The 13,873-nt window shown below is 38.2% G+C and overlaps 2 protein-coding genes across 3 annotated transcripts; one reads left to right on the top strand and one right to left on the bottom strand.

The window, feature by feature from the left end:
- The first annotated feature begins 618 nt into the window (after positions 1-618).
- On the top strand, positions 619-2,126 carry LOC120004468 (leucine-rich repeat extensin-like protein 4). Its single transcript, XM_038853826.1, has one exon. It carries the CDS (start codon positions 625-627, stop codon positions 1,930-1,932), a length of 1,308 nt encoding a protein of 435 aa, XP_038709754.1. The 5' UTR covers positions 619-624; the 3' UTR covers positions 1,933-2,126.
- Positions 2,127-2,538: 412 nt separating this feature from the next.
- On the bottom strand, positions 2,539-10,905 carry LOC120004255 (transmembrane E3 ubiquitin-protein ligase FLY2-like). 2 transcript variants are annotated; one of them, XM_038853543.1, is made up of 15 exons: positions 10,353-10,905; positions 9,509-9,581; positions 9,270-9,397; positions 9,041-9,156; positions 7,965-8,025; positions 6,419-6,485; positions 6,255-6,332; positions 5,882-6,039; positions 5,717-5,776; positions 5,476-5,569; positions 4,729-4,896; positions 3,574-3,902; positions 3,042-3,158; positions 2,796-2,963; positions 2,539-2,725 (listed from the first exon to the last, which is right to left on the bottom strand). In XM_038853543.1, the coding sequence occupies exons 1-14, from the start codon at positions 10,512-10,514 to the stop codon at positions 2,862-2,864; spliced, it is 1,713 nt and encodes a 570-aa protein (XP_038709471.1). In that variant the 5' UTR covers positions 10,515-10,905; the 3' UTR covers positions 2,539-2,725; positions 2,796-2,861. The 2 variants fall into 2 exon arrangements, with proteins under 2 accessions (XP_038709471.1, XP_038709472.1); XM_038853544.1 differs by having other exon boundaries at positions 5,882-6,033; positions 10,353-10,902.
- Positions 10,906-13,873: the final 2,968 nt, after the last annotated feature.

Below are 13,873 nucleotides of genomic sequence, written 5' to 3'. Positions count from 1 at the left end.
AGCTCATGCGGAGATAATGACGCTGAATCCTACAAATGAGCTAGGTCAACTCTAAACTCGGGCCGAAACCCGAGTGGAGAGAATGAGGTCGAAGCCTAAAATGAGCTGGGTCAGTTCTAAACTCGGGCCGAAGCCCATAAAGAAAAGATAACTCCAAAACTACTGGCATGGAAATTAAATTTGCAACCTCCCGCATTTGCAAAGAGTTATCATAGTCAATTTCACCATCCCAATCAAAGCTTCGGTTCGTTGTTTCTGTCATTACTAGTTTCTTGTTTGGCACTAACAAGGCCTTCCAAAGCCTGCAAAGGTTGGTGTGGAAAACATTTGCTTATCTAGTTTTGGTGTTGAAACATTTGCAAACCGTCCCTTTTGACCAACAAAGTTCACAAATTAGCTCAAGAGTAGCACATCAGAGGGCACAATACAAAATATTGGTATGTATAGAACATAACAAGGTCCATTTGTTATGGTTATCTGTCACTATAACCAGTCATTGTAGCCTTACATATTTGGATATCATCATCTACAAGAGAAATCAAAATTTTCCATTGGGACATAGAACAGAATGATTAACCTGAAGACAACATTTCAGTTGAAAATGAAAGAACTCTTCTATATAATATGCAAGCCAACTTAAATCACTTTAAACCCAATAGAGAAATGGCTCTGCCTTTGCCTTCTTGCATTACTGTCTATGCTTTGATCCTTCAACTCTTACACCTATCTTCCATTTCCAACAATGTACTAACAGCAGCCAAGCACAGCTACTCTGCCTCCCACCACCACCACCGCAGCCGCCACAGCCACAGCCACTCCCCGGTCCCAAACCCTAGACTCCAACAAGCCTACATTGCCCTTCAAGCATGGAAACATGTAATCTATTCTGACCCTCAAAATTTAACCACCAACTGGGTAGGTCCTTCAGTGTGCAACTACACAGGCGTATACTGTGCACCTGCTCCTCATGACCCCAAAACCAGAGTTGTCGCAGGGATTGATCTAAACCATGGTGATATAGCTGGTTTCTTGCCTAATGAACTAGGCCTCCTCACAGACCTTGCCCTCATCCATCTAAACAGCAATCGTTTTTGCGGCATTGTTCCTGAAACAATATCAAATCTCACGCTTCTTTACGAGCTTGATCTCAGTAACAACAGATTTGTAGGTCCTTTTCCTACTGTGATTCTGTCTCTCCCTACTCTTCACTTTCTCGACCTTCGATTCAATGAGTTCGAAGGGCCATTACCGTCTGAACTCTTCAAGAAAAACCTGGATGCAATATTTGTGAACAACAATCGCTTCACAAATGTCCTTCCAGCCACTTTAGGTGGAAGCTCAGCCTCAGTTTTGGTCATTGCCAATAACAACTTTGGTGGGTGCTTGCCACCAAGTATAGCCAGTTTTGCACACACTCTAGAGGAGCTGCTGATAACCAATACTAGTTTATCAGGGTGTTTGCCTCCAGAGGTTGGATTTCTATACAAATTAAGGGTCTTGGATGTGAGTGATAATAAAATCATCGGTCCGATACCTTACAGCCTTGCAGGGTTAGCACACTTGGAGCAGCTGAATATAGGCCATAATATGATGAGTGGACTTGTGCCTGAAGGTGTATGTGTTCTGCCAAGTTTGAAGAACTTTACCTTCTCTTACAACTTCTTCTGTGAGGAAGAAGGGATATGCATGAACTTGACATCAAAAGGGATTGTCTACGATGATCGTGGGAATTGTTTGCCGGAGAAGCCTCGCCAGAGAAGTGAGAAGGAATGTAGAGGTGTGAATGAGCATCCAGTTGATTGCTTTGAGTATATTTGTCATGGTGGAGGAAGTAGTTTTGGTGGTCAAGCTGCTGCTTTTGCTCCGGCAGCCATGGTGGTGCCTTCATCATCGCCTCTGTTATCACCTTCTGCTGCTCCAAGCTACACGTAAACAGCTCTAAAAGAGTAGGTGATAATTGTAAAGATACAAATAAAGATCCACACTTTGGCTAGCATATGATATTGTATACTTAACCTTGTGTATATATCCTCATCAAAATCCATGTTCCATTTGCAAGAGTGTAAAACATAAGTGTATTGGGTTTCTCCTGGCTTTTCAGTTTTCAAAGGATCTGCTACTCTTTTTTCCTGTTTTTGTTTGTTTTGGTAACCGAGGAATAACCCAACTCAATATGACCTTCGGATAACTAAGTGAGCATAAACCTCGGGGACGAAAATGAGACTCCAAATCCCTATCCGGAAGTGGGTCTAAAACCATGAGATAAAAAAAAATTCCAATTGGTTCGTACTCCCGACCTTAGCAACCAACGTTCAGAGATATAACCAACCGAGATATTATTTCATGGTTTAGGGTTTATCCTAAAATGTTTCTGTAAAAAGGAACATGAACTCTGGGTTCCATCAGCCCATCAATTGATAAGAATGTTCAAGAGTAAAGGAGAAGTTCATAGCATTAACCAGTTTTTTTGAGTTTCCTGTTATATACTACTTGCTACATTTCACTGATTTTATTTTGACAAAGTAAAACCAAAAAAAATGCATTAAGACGACAAAAGATTATTATAAAGAATTGCACTTGTTAATTTTCAAGCGCGGTAAAAATATACATTGTATGATTCATACAAGATTGACAAAGAACTTTTCCAAGATCAGTAGAAGTTCCGGTATCCGTCACAGCTATCTTCTAAGGGTATGCCCAAGCAAATGTGGGTTGTTTTCCCAACCTGAACCAGAAAAAGAACCAATGTGAATTATACGGTGTCACCATGAATTATCGTTTAAATCGTTTATTACCTTGATTAACTGGTTGAGAATGTCAATCAGTCCTATGCAATATAAACACAAAGTGGAATAGTCTCCCTAGGCTGGAGGCAGTGGACGCCGGCAAGTTGGACATTCCATCTTTATATCCATCCACCTTTGTAAGCAACCGGAGTGGAAGAAATGATCACATGGCGTCACCTACAGGAAAGTTTGTAAATCAGTCTTGTGGATTGGCAAAACGCGTACCACATAAGATAAGTCGTTCCAAAGGTGTACCATGCAATCATTAGACCGCTGCATGACATCTATTGCAGTCATGCAAATGACACAATCTGGAGCGTGTGTTGTATTGTGATCAAATCTTCTATAGTAGCTATATTTCTCAGGAAGGATCTGCAGATCATAAAACCAGACTGGAGTTATCAGAACAAGCTTAGATGAAAATAAACAAGTTATAACAATGTAACCACTAACCACGCCTTCTAGAGGACTCACACCTAAACCAAAGTCCAAAGGTTGCTACTAATGCAAATCCCATCGACGAGGGAAATCCAAGTAGATATCAACCATGCATTATTGAATGTTACAAGGAAGCTTTACCCCTGCATTAATGCAGAGAGGTTGCTTTTAGGATTTGAACCCTCTAGGACGTTGTGACTCATGAGACGGTCTTACCTCTGGGCCATGGGCTTTTTAGAAGGCACTCATGTTTGGAACTATAGCAATCAAGTGATGTGTGTGCCTTTAACCCATTCAGATTAAGCATAAAAGAACCAGGCAATAGCAATGAGTTAGAGCTGCATCCAACCTGATGAGGAATGAACCACCGGGACCCAAGACAGTGCTGTAGAAGAAGAACTGATGCTTGCAGGCCCATGAATACACAGAGACAAATACACCAACTCTTGTCAGGTTCTATGCGCATGAAGTTGTTAGGGCAACCAAATACATATAACGGGACTGCTAACCGAGTAACAGTCATGCCTAATATGTAATGAGGATGTAAAGGTTTCCTTGAATCACGAACTACGTTGGTGACGATTTGAGGGATCCAAAAGGAGTACATAAGCAGAAGAATAGGTCGCATAAAATTATGAAGTTCATACATAACAAGAATGCCTCCCAATAGAATCCCATCTGCAAATAGTTTTGGCAGTTGGATTAATTAGCATCTATAGAAGGAATTGTAAAATCCATGGAGATGATTGAGGCCATAACAAGTGTCTAGCATGCAAGCATACAAAGAATTGAGAAGAGTAGAATCATATGGAATTGAACAATTATGGAGGGAGAAAACAACAATCAGTGTAAGCCCTCACTGCATCGATGAGGTTTGAGGAGGGCAGATGGGTGAGCAGTCCTCGCTTAAAAGTTCAAACTCCCTTGGGTTATAAGTTACCCACAAATCACACTTTACCCTGCCTATTACCTCCTTTTTCATTCTTACCCATTATTCTAGTAAAAAGTCTATTAATACTCATATAATGCACAGATAAAACAATAAGATTGATCACACTCATAATAAACGTTAATTTGTGACAGGTTAACTATGAACTATTTATTCCAAACATAGTTAATAGACACCTGTTACAACTTTTAACTGTGACCTTCATTTCCTTCTCACCCTGGAAGAAAAGCTCCCATTGTGCATATTAGAAAAACTAGCATTTCATTCAAAAGTTATTCAAATTAATTCAAACAGGATAGTTGAGAGCTTTTTAATCACATAATGAACCTAATTTTACTGAAGAATATAATAACAAAAGCAGGAAACGCCAATACCATAGCAATTTAAGTGTTTTCTGTGAAAGATATAAGTTTAAGCACATGTATGGATCTTTTGTGTTCCGTGACTGTATGAACTCAGTACATTAGTTTTCCAATATATCCAAAAATTCGAAAAGATAACTTGAGAGGTAGTGAATGACAAATGCTAAACTTCAAATTCCCGGATAATACTTACAGAAACGGCTGTACAGAACTGATAGTTCACGCCTCATTGTATCCCAGCCTTCACCACTATTCATAGGCCTGCTAGCCTTCCATATAGCAAGAAGATATCGCATCTCAAAGATTGAGAAGACTACAAACTTGAAAAATGCAGCAGTTGCAAATGCATTAAATAAGGACTCTGCAAGCAAGGAAGTAAAGGCATCAATACAAGGGTGGCATAAAATAACCAAGCCAAAAAAAACAAAGCACATTAGAAAGTTTGCACAATAAAAAGAGAAATAAATAAGGAATAGTCATACGGGATGAAGACATGATATGCACATTCATGATTCCCTCATGCACATAAACCATAAGAAAAGTAGCACTAACTGGTATTCTACTTTCCAAGGGCTAAGAAAAATAAAGCCAGGTGGCTGTCAATATGTGATAGGCACACACATAAGCATGCTAATTTTGTCAATATTTTTAGAAATCCTGCATTATCAGTATAAGGTGTATTTTGTGACATTGAGTGTGCACGCGTACAAGCATATTATGACTCCAACTTTATGCAATTCATACAAGTGCATGGTGTACACATAAGTTTGCTCCATTTTCAATATTTTATCCATTTACTGAGAGTTTAAAAATAAAATCAAGTCGAGTAAGTTTAATTAGTCACCATATGTTCCAAAATATCTAAAAGTATAAAAGAAACTCAAGCAAATATATATAAGCTAACACTCGTGTCACACAAGTCGTGTGTCAATTAACTTACCAACTAAAATTCCTGCAGTCAAATGTATAAGGCAAAGATAAGCATCCATGATAGCCTGTTGTCCGATCATTAGAATCGAAACTTTGGCAGCCCCCTGATCAAGGTGAACAAGAACAATTACTTCTATTAAAAATCATATAATGGTTAAAATACTGGAAAACGAACAAAAATTGGTATAGGTTGAAAAGATCAATGAGAACCAATTGTCGCTTATATCATATGTAAGGAGTAAAAGTCTTACTGATTGAGTGTTGCTATGTTCCATTTGTCGAATCAGTAAAAGAACTTGAAGAAAAGATACCTGATGAATATAAGTCAAGGAACAGAGCAACCCCGTTTCCAAGTAGAAATATCTAAAAACTGATTCTTTACTCTGGGAACAGAGTAATAATATATAAAAGGATACAAAAGTGACCATCAAGGTATAGTTCACAGCCTTATTATAGTAGACCTCAATGTTGACAGAAGTAGCATTTAATGATAAAGTTGAGATGCAATCCCCATCATCATTCACTGAAGGGCTCTCCATCAATCCTTCTATATGATAGTGATCACGATCTCCATGTACGAGAAGAAATTCAACAAGAAAAGAAAAAGAACTTGAGTCCAATGCAATTGCATGTTATATTTGATTTACTAGTATTGCTAAACAGAAATATTATATTGACTAATGCACAGTGCAAATGACATCAAGTTTAGGTGATATGCTTTTACATGCAATTCAACCTCAAACCACCTAAAAAGTAAAGGATTCCATAGACTGAGATGATTCAATGTACCATTTTGATTGGACGAGATTTGTGAAACCTGAGCTGCAATTTCGATATTGCAATGTTTCTCCATCTCATAAATTGGTGCTGGCATAAGATTAAGAAACCATCACAATGAATATAGCTTTGAACTCGAACTGCAACTGCAAGTCACAAAGATATATGAAATTTACAAATTTTCCTTCTCCATATTTTATCTCGGGGAGATTCTTGAAACACCTGAGATGAGAAGACACCGAGCTGTTGAAAAAAAGATGCCACAAGTTAGAATTTCCAACACTCAAGCGAAAGACAATAAAAGGCAAAAAAAACATAAAGATTAACACAAACTTTGTTCTGAAGCCAAAACAATATATCCTTAATTGCAACTATTTCTTCAAAGAGTGACCGAACTCAGCAAAACTCAGATAGAGTTTAACCTCGTGTGACTTAGATGTATATCCCAACTCCAAATCCATCACAGTAAGAGCAGGGTGGTGACTCAATTAGGCTCTGATTTCTTTGGGACATGCAAATTAATTAACTAAATGAATCAATACAACTGATAAGGATATCTCTCATGTCAGTTTGCAAGACCAAACAGAACAATTAAAAAATGCAAATTTAAAGCTCCTGAAGATACCCAACGCACTAGTTGTTACTCTGCTAAATTGGATAGCAAAACGTATTGCATAGATATGACCAATAGATCAAGCAAAGAGCAGGAGAAACATTATAGAACAGTATAGAAAGTTATATCACAAATCTATGTTCTGTGATATGAACATCAATTGCATTATGGTTGCAAAAATCGCTAGTCGGCCGCTAAGCGGTTTGCAGGGATTAAGGATTAATTGGATTAATCGGGGACTAGTCGGGGATTAATCGGATTAATCGTTTTGAGTTTTTTAATTAATATATATATATATATATATGCAATACATGTTATATATGTGTAAAAACACAATATAAATGAAAATATTTTTATATTAAAAATATGTAAATATAATATATTTATATTTATATTAAAAATAATTCTATATGTGAAATATATGTATGTTCAAGTAAAATAAATTTATAGTACTAAAATAGTATTGATTTCTCTCCAAAATGGCAACATTAGTCGTTTAACTAGACATTTGTCATTGACCTGATTTGACAAATAACGAAAAGAATATCTGATTTACAAAACTTGAGTCATTTAGTAATAGATATTGTAATGGGCCAGGAGAAATCATTAGAGAGGTCCAAAGCAAGGCCCAAAGGAGAGGCCTCATAGACTTCAAGCCTTAGGAGGGCTCTGAAGACTGGAAGCTCCTCGAAGAAAACTCTGAGTGTGGCGGAGAAACCAAAGATGGAGGAGATGGCTGAAGATGACGGACGACGGAGAGATCTAAAGAGACTTCTTCTTGTTCTCTTTGGTCGGAGTCTCACCTGTAGTGCTGAGAAACCAACCGAGAATGAGATGAAGGGTGTCTTTGTCTTGGAGAATGACCTGCAATGGTCTCCGTTTGGAGACTCAGAGTTCGTCGCAGTTCGCAGGTAGATGGAACTCTGTCAAAAACAAACGACTAGACCGACTAGTCGAGATTTAATCGGGTCACGATTAAGTGACCCGATTACCCTCTAGTCGAAGCGGCAAGCCTCGACTAGCGACTAGTCGGCCGACTAGTCGCCGACTAGAAGGATTTTTGCAACAGTGAATTGCATGCAAATCTTGTAAAATATAGGAAGAAGTACCATATGATAAGGATTTGATAAAATATAATCTTCTTCCTGGCCCAGCTCCAAATCTTTACCACTGCAGTAGTGCATGAAAGTTAATATACACATTCAGAAATTATCAGTATTATCTCCAAGAATATGTGGGTTAAGGTTTGTGTACATCTTGCATGTCCCCGACCCCGCCCAATGGGAGGCCCTTTGTGCACGGGAGTTTTTTTACATCCAAGAATATGGCAAAATGAACGAGAGAGAAACATGATATGAAAATTTAAAAACTAGAATCATTCATCATCAGAAACTACGAAAAAGAAAGCCAGAATAGCTGAGCATGCAAGATGCCGCTTTGTGTAACTTCCACATCAAAGAGGGGTGAAGTTGTATTTGGTGGAACCCAAACTGTGACGGAGAGAAAAAGAATGTGAACCTAGGAAAAATTGTAACTTAACAACAGGAAGTGAAAATGAGAAAATTTACCGATAAAATATATCTAAAACTTAACCAAATAACTGAAATGCGGAAAACTAATATAATTAACAGCATTCAAGCTAACTACAGCTCCAGTATGCTCCCTAGTAGTTTTGAAGTCTAAAACATCAAGTTCCAATGTGGGATTTGTTTTCAAGTTCAAGACAAGTTTATTAGTATTTTTGTATTGAAGAGATCTAGATGCATCATTTTGTTGTGCGAATACAGCTCCCTTCAACAAGAAAATATGAACAATAGCTTCTAAAGTTCCAACAGGGAATTAAGCGAGGAACGTTCCTTTAAAGTTTAAAAGCACAAATGTTAATCTATCCAGCATGCTCATTAGCTCCATTTACTGACCTTCCTTAACATTTATATCCCCAAGGACAGAAACATTAAGGGATTTATCATCATCATCCTCACGATCATCATTGAAGGCATTATCTTCAAAACATTGGGTTAAAGGATAAGAAAATGGAGTCCACACTTTTAAAGTGAATGCAGATTGACATGCACACATGGAAATGTAGCTAACAATTAAAATTTCAAGGAAGTTGGCTAGTAAAGTGAATGTAGATTGACACACATGGAAATGTGGCTAACAATGAAAATTTCAAGGAAGTTACCCATTAGCCACCATTCGAAGTTGTCGAAAGGGCCATATGTATACACCTTCTACCCTGATTCGAGCACCACCAACATTATGTTCATTGTCAAATGCATCATGGAAAATTATTACACCCTGTTATCAATGCCATGAATAGTAAGAAGATGTATACAAGCCATAAAGACATGGAAAACCTATCTAGCATCGCTTTACTTTAACACAACTACAACTAAGAAGAGTCCACTTACCTGAACATAATGGACGCCTGTTATTTTTGTCGGTGTACTAACTAATTCAATCACAGAAGTGCCACTGGATTTTTGAAAATCCGTAAACTTTGATGAGCTATTTGCAGAATCCAAAAATCTCCAATTCCCTGCAACTCACAATGTCCACATTAAAGATTGTCAGGTGATCATAAAAAAGATGAATTCACTAATGAATTTATCATTAAATGATTATGCTCCTAAACAGATAATTGGCAAACCTCTGTAAGTTCCTGTTATGTTCCATGCAGAAAATGGGCCCAATTGATTTTCTTCTTTTCTAATAAAAAGCCACTGCAAAAAACAGTATGATAACAGTTAAAATAAAGAGGTTCATATAATCCAATATCATCTAGCAATTTATAGACTATATAAAAAAAATCACCTCTCCTACAGCAGTCTATTGCAATTTCAAAAATTGCATTAATATGCTCTAATTTGAAACAATACTATGTTACCGAAAGACCAACAAGTCCTTGGACATGGTGAATCTTAATTTTCCTTTGTCATGCATGAGACAGAAAGGAAAGGAAGGAATGATCGTGTCAAAATTGGGGAGGGTACCATCTCCACTCATCCAATCCAATCAAACAACAACTGGGATAGCACCAGTAAAAGTTTTTGTCATTCTAAAAGTCAGAAACAACATCCAATTGTTTCTATTTTCCAGCATTCTTTATAAGCAAACTTCACTCCCAGCTGCACTACCACATTAGCCTCCATATCTCGTCCACTAGAACTGATTGTCATTGTACTTTCATTCACGATGAAATTTCATCATACATTTGAAGATAGTAAACATAAGATTTTGCAAAATTTCCTCCAAATGTACACATGTACAGCAAAGACCTACTAGAGCAGCCTTCTGCAGTCATAGTCCATAAAATTCACTCAAAAAAGCAACATTTAGCTATCAGTAACTCACTATATGTGGAACTAGAATTAGCATAATCAACAAAAATTATAAATTAACAATATTTCTCCCCAATGCCAATCAGACGCAATCAAAAGAACAAAAATAAAGCATACTTCAGCACAAAAACAAACCAAAATTTCAAAACCAACCTCATCTCCCCATGAGCGAGCCTGCTCCCTCAATGGCCTGATCCCCACCACCGGCTGCAGAACCTCCAAACAGAACCATAACCCTAAAATAACGCGAAACAGAATCCCTAAACCTCTTATACTCTGAAGCCGCAAGCGCCCCAAATACTCTAAGGTAACCATATCAACTCCCTTCAAAGATCAAAACTTGTTAAACCCAATTCTCTTTCAAACCCACTCGTTGCTTCACAATCCGGTGATGATTCAGAGGCATACATGAAAGCGATTACGAAACCCATTAAAGATAAACAAAGGTTTGCTTCAAGTGAAGTCAAACATTGGAACTAACAACCCAAATAGAAAGTGAGAGCTCAACGACTATCAATTTCGAAAACTAATTTAACAAATCATCCAACTAACACAAGCAAAGGAACGGCCTTCACCGGGAATTGACTACATAGACATACACCCATAACCTGCACCAGTGGTTGAATGATTGATATGTCTCTGCTGTATAATGTTGTATCCTGGTGTGCTGGATTTTGGTAAGATGAAGGTCAGACTCCTAGTCCTGGAGAGGGAGAAGGAAGAAGCGCGACGCGCGAAAAGTCACTGAGTGGGCATCACGCTCCCATTTGAAGAGTTGACTATTTTCCTATTTAAACCGTGTTTTGAGTCTTTTGACAGAGCCGTTAATGTTAAATCTCCGTCAATTACGACTGTTAGTTACGATACTGAAACGGTGCGTATTTGTAGCGCTTATACGCTTTTGTCCTCGCCTTCTCCCTCGCAAACTCTCTGTGGCTGTGCGCGGCGAAGGAACAACGGAGGAGCGAGTGAAGGGAACGGTGACGCTATCGAGATTGAACATGTCAAGTTTTGCATACAAGTACTACTTATTTCTGAACAGGAATAATAAACATTGTACTACTGCACTTGCTTAAGAAGTTTTTTTTTTCAGTTTCTGCTTAATTTATCTGTAATTATTTTCACAGGTGCCTGCCCAGCAATCAAAATCTGGATTTCGACAGTCGCAAGGTACATCTTTACTCTGTTTTATTGGTGTTTGTTCCCCAGGTTGTTTGCGTCATTACTCATGCAATGATCTTAATTATGTCTATTTTGAACATGTAAGTCTGAAACTCTGTGTATAGCACTGGAACTTCCCGAACTGCACCTTTACAAGGCTGTAGCTCACAAGCCAGATCAACCAACACAGTATATAAAACTCTAAAGTCAGCAGCTAGCTGAACACAACTCAACAACGTAAAACAATACAACCAGGAGAAGACAAAGAGTGAGTATAAAGTTCTGCAAGATTGTAACTTCTATTCTCTGAACTATTCTTACAGAGACATTTTTCAACTTTTGTACCAAGCTAACACAGCCAAAGTACACAGCTACAAAACAACTTTCTAGAACAAGCTAACTTGGCACAAGCTTAGCCACATATTATAAAAATATAAACCATAAAAACAAGGCAAAAGTCTCTAACTAGACTAGTCAACAACTTAACAAGAAGTCAACATTACAAAAGTAACATAACTAAACTAAGTCTCTACTGTAACACTCCTCCTAGAGACTTAGTTTTGAAACACCAAGTTTGGTTCTGAGAAATTCGAACCTCCCCTTTGACAAAGCTTTTGTAAGGATGTCTGCCACTTGCTCCTCAGACCTGCAATAAAACAATTTAATTTCTCCAGCTTCTTGAGTTTCCCTTAAAGCATGAACCTTCACATTAATATGCTTGGTTCTACCATGCTGCACAGGGTTATCAGCAATAGCAATGGCAGATTTGTTATCACACATCAGAGCAGTAGCCTTCTCTTGTCCATAACCCAAATCAACAAGAAGCTTCCTTAGCCACACTGCTTGATTGGAAGCTGCAGCAGCTGCAATGTATTCAGCTTCTGCAGTGGATTGTGCAACCACTTCCTGCTTCTTTGAACTCCAAGAGAACACACATGATCCAAGAGAAAAAATATATCCAGTAGTGCTCTTGAAATCAGTGGTACTCCCTGCCCAATCACTATTCACATACCCCTCTAGGACACCTCCCTCATTCTTTAAATACCAAATTCCATAGTCAGCTGTGCCTCTAATGTACCTCAACACCCTTTTGGCAACTCCAAAATGCACTTGAGTTGGTGAGCTCATGAACCTAGATAGCAAACCAGCAGCATACATAATATCAGGTCTAGTTGCTGTTAGATACAACAAGCTACCAACCAAGCTTCTGTACACAGTAGCATCAGCCTTAGCATCGCCATTTTCAACTGATAATTTTTCATTCACCACCAGGGGTGTAGACACTGACTTACACCTCTCCATTTTAAACTTTTTTAACAAATCTAAAGCATACTTTCTTTGTGACAAGAAGATGCCAGAATCATCTTGGTGAATTTCCATACCAAGGAAATATTTCATTTCTCCAAGATCAGACATTTCAAACTGCTGCATCATTTGAGTTTTAAAATTCTGAACTGAATTAGAATTGCTGCCAATCACCAAGAAGTCATCCACATATAGAGAAACTAACAAATGCTCATCACCTAACTTCAAATACAATGTAGGCTCATTGTCACTTCTCTTAAAGCCTTGCTGCACAAGAAAAGTGTCAATTCTGCTATACCATGCTCTTGGGGCCTGTTTCAAACCATATAAGGCTTTGTTGAGCCTATAGACTTTATCCTCTTCTCCAGGAACAACAAATCCCTCCGGTTGATCAACATAAATTTCCTCTTCCAGTACACCATTTAAAAAAGCAGATTTGACATCCATATGATATATTTTCCATCCAAAATGAGCTGCCAAGGCTATCAAGAGTCTGACTGTATCATGTCTTGCAACTGGGGCAAAAGTAGCTGAATAATCAACCCCAGCTTGTTGTGCATACCCCTTCACCACAAGTCTGGCCTTGTGTTTGAAGATTGAACCATCAGGATTCAACTTGGTTCTAAACACCCATTTAACTCCAATAACATTCTTTCCTTCAGGTCTAGAAGTAAGCTGCCAAGTATTATTTTTGTTTATCATAGCAATTTCCTCCTTCATTGCTTCATTCCACTCTTCAACTCTAGAAGCCTCTTCAAAACCACTAGGCTCTGTCATTACTGCATAACACTTTTCATACACTTCAGAAAGTGATTTAGTCTTTTTGACTGTATCCTCATCAGTAGTTTCTGCAACTTTGCTTGGTTCAGCACTCAAGGCTGGACCCTCCTCCATTTTGTGACTACCTCCTTCTACCTTCTGATTATCCCAATTCCAGCAAGCTTCCTCATCAATAACAACATCTCTACTCACTAGAATCTGCTTGGTTTCAACATTATAAACTCTGTACCCTTTTGACTGAGAAGCATAACCAAGAAAAATGCCTAAATCAGCCTTTTTGTCCAGTTTAGTCCTCTTCTGTGATGGAATGTGTGAATAACACACTGAGCCAAAAATCTTCAAATGTCTAGCAGAAGGTTTTACTCCACACCATGCCTCAATTGGTGTCATCTCCTTTACAGCCTTAGTAGGTAGTCTGTTAAGAAGAT

Source organism: Tripterygium wilfordii, chromosome 8 (genome assembly GCF_013401445.1).
Source record: "Tripterygium wilfordii isolate XIE 37 chromosome 8, ASM1340144v1, whole genome shotgun sequence".
NCBI classification, from domain to species: domain Eukaryota; kingdom Viridiplantae; phylum Streptophyta; class Magnoliopsida; order Celastrales; family Celastraceae; genus Tripterygium; species Tripterygium wilfordii.
Note: the sequence above shows the minus strand (reverse complement) of the source record. Positions and strands in the feature narration are given on the sequence as shown.

Excerpts from the sequence above, each read along its gene's own strand:
- LOC120004468 (XM_038853826.1), top strand. The coding sequence starts at position 625 with ATGCAAGCCAACTTAAATCACTTTAAACCCAATAGAGAAATGGCTCTG.
- LOC120004255 (XM_038853543.1), bottom strand. The coding sequence starts at position 10,514 with ATGGTTACCTTAGAGTATTTGGGGCGCTTGCGGCTTCAGAGTATAAGA. Across the intron at positions 6,333-6,418 it reads AATATGGAGAAGGAAAATTT|CACCAATTTATGAGATGGAG; the intron begins GTAAATTTCATA and ends ATCTTATGCCAG. Across the intron at positions 5,777-5,881 it reads ATACCTTGATGGTCACTTTT|GTATCTTTTCTTCAAGTTCT; the intron begins GTATCCTTTTAT and ends TATATTCATCAG.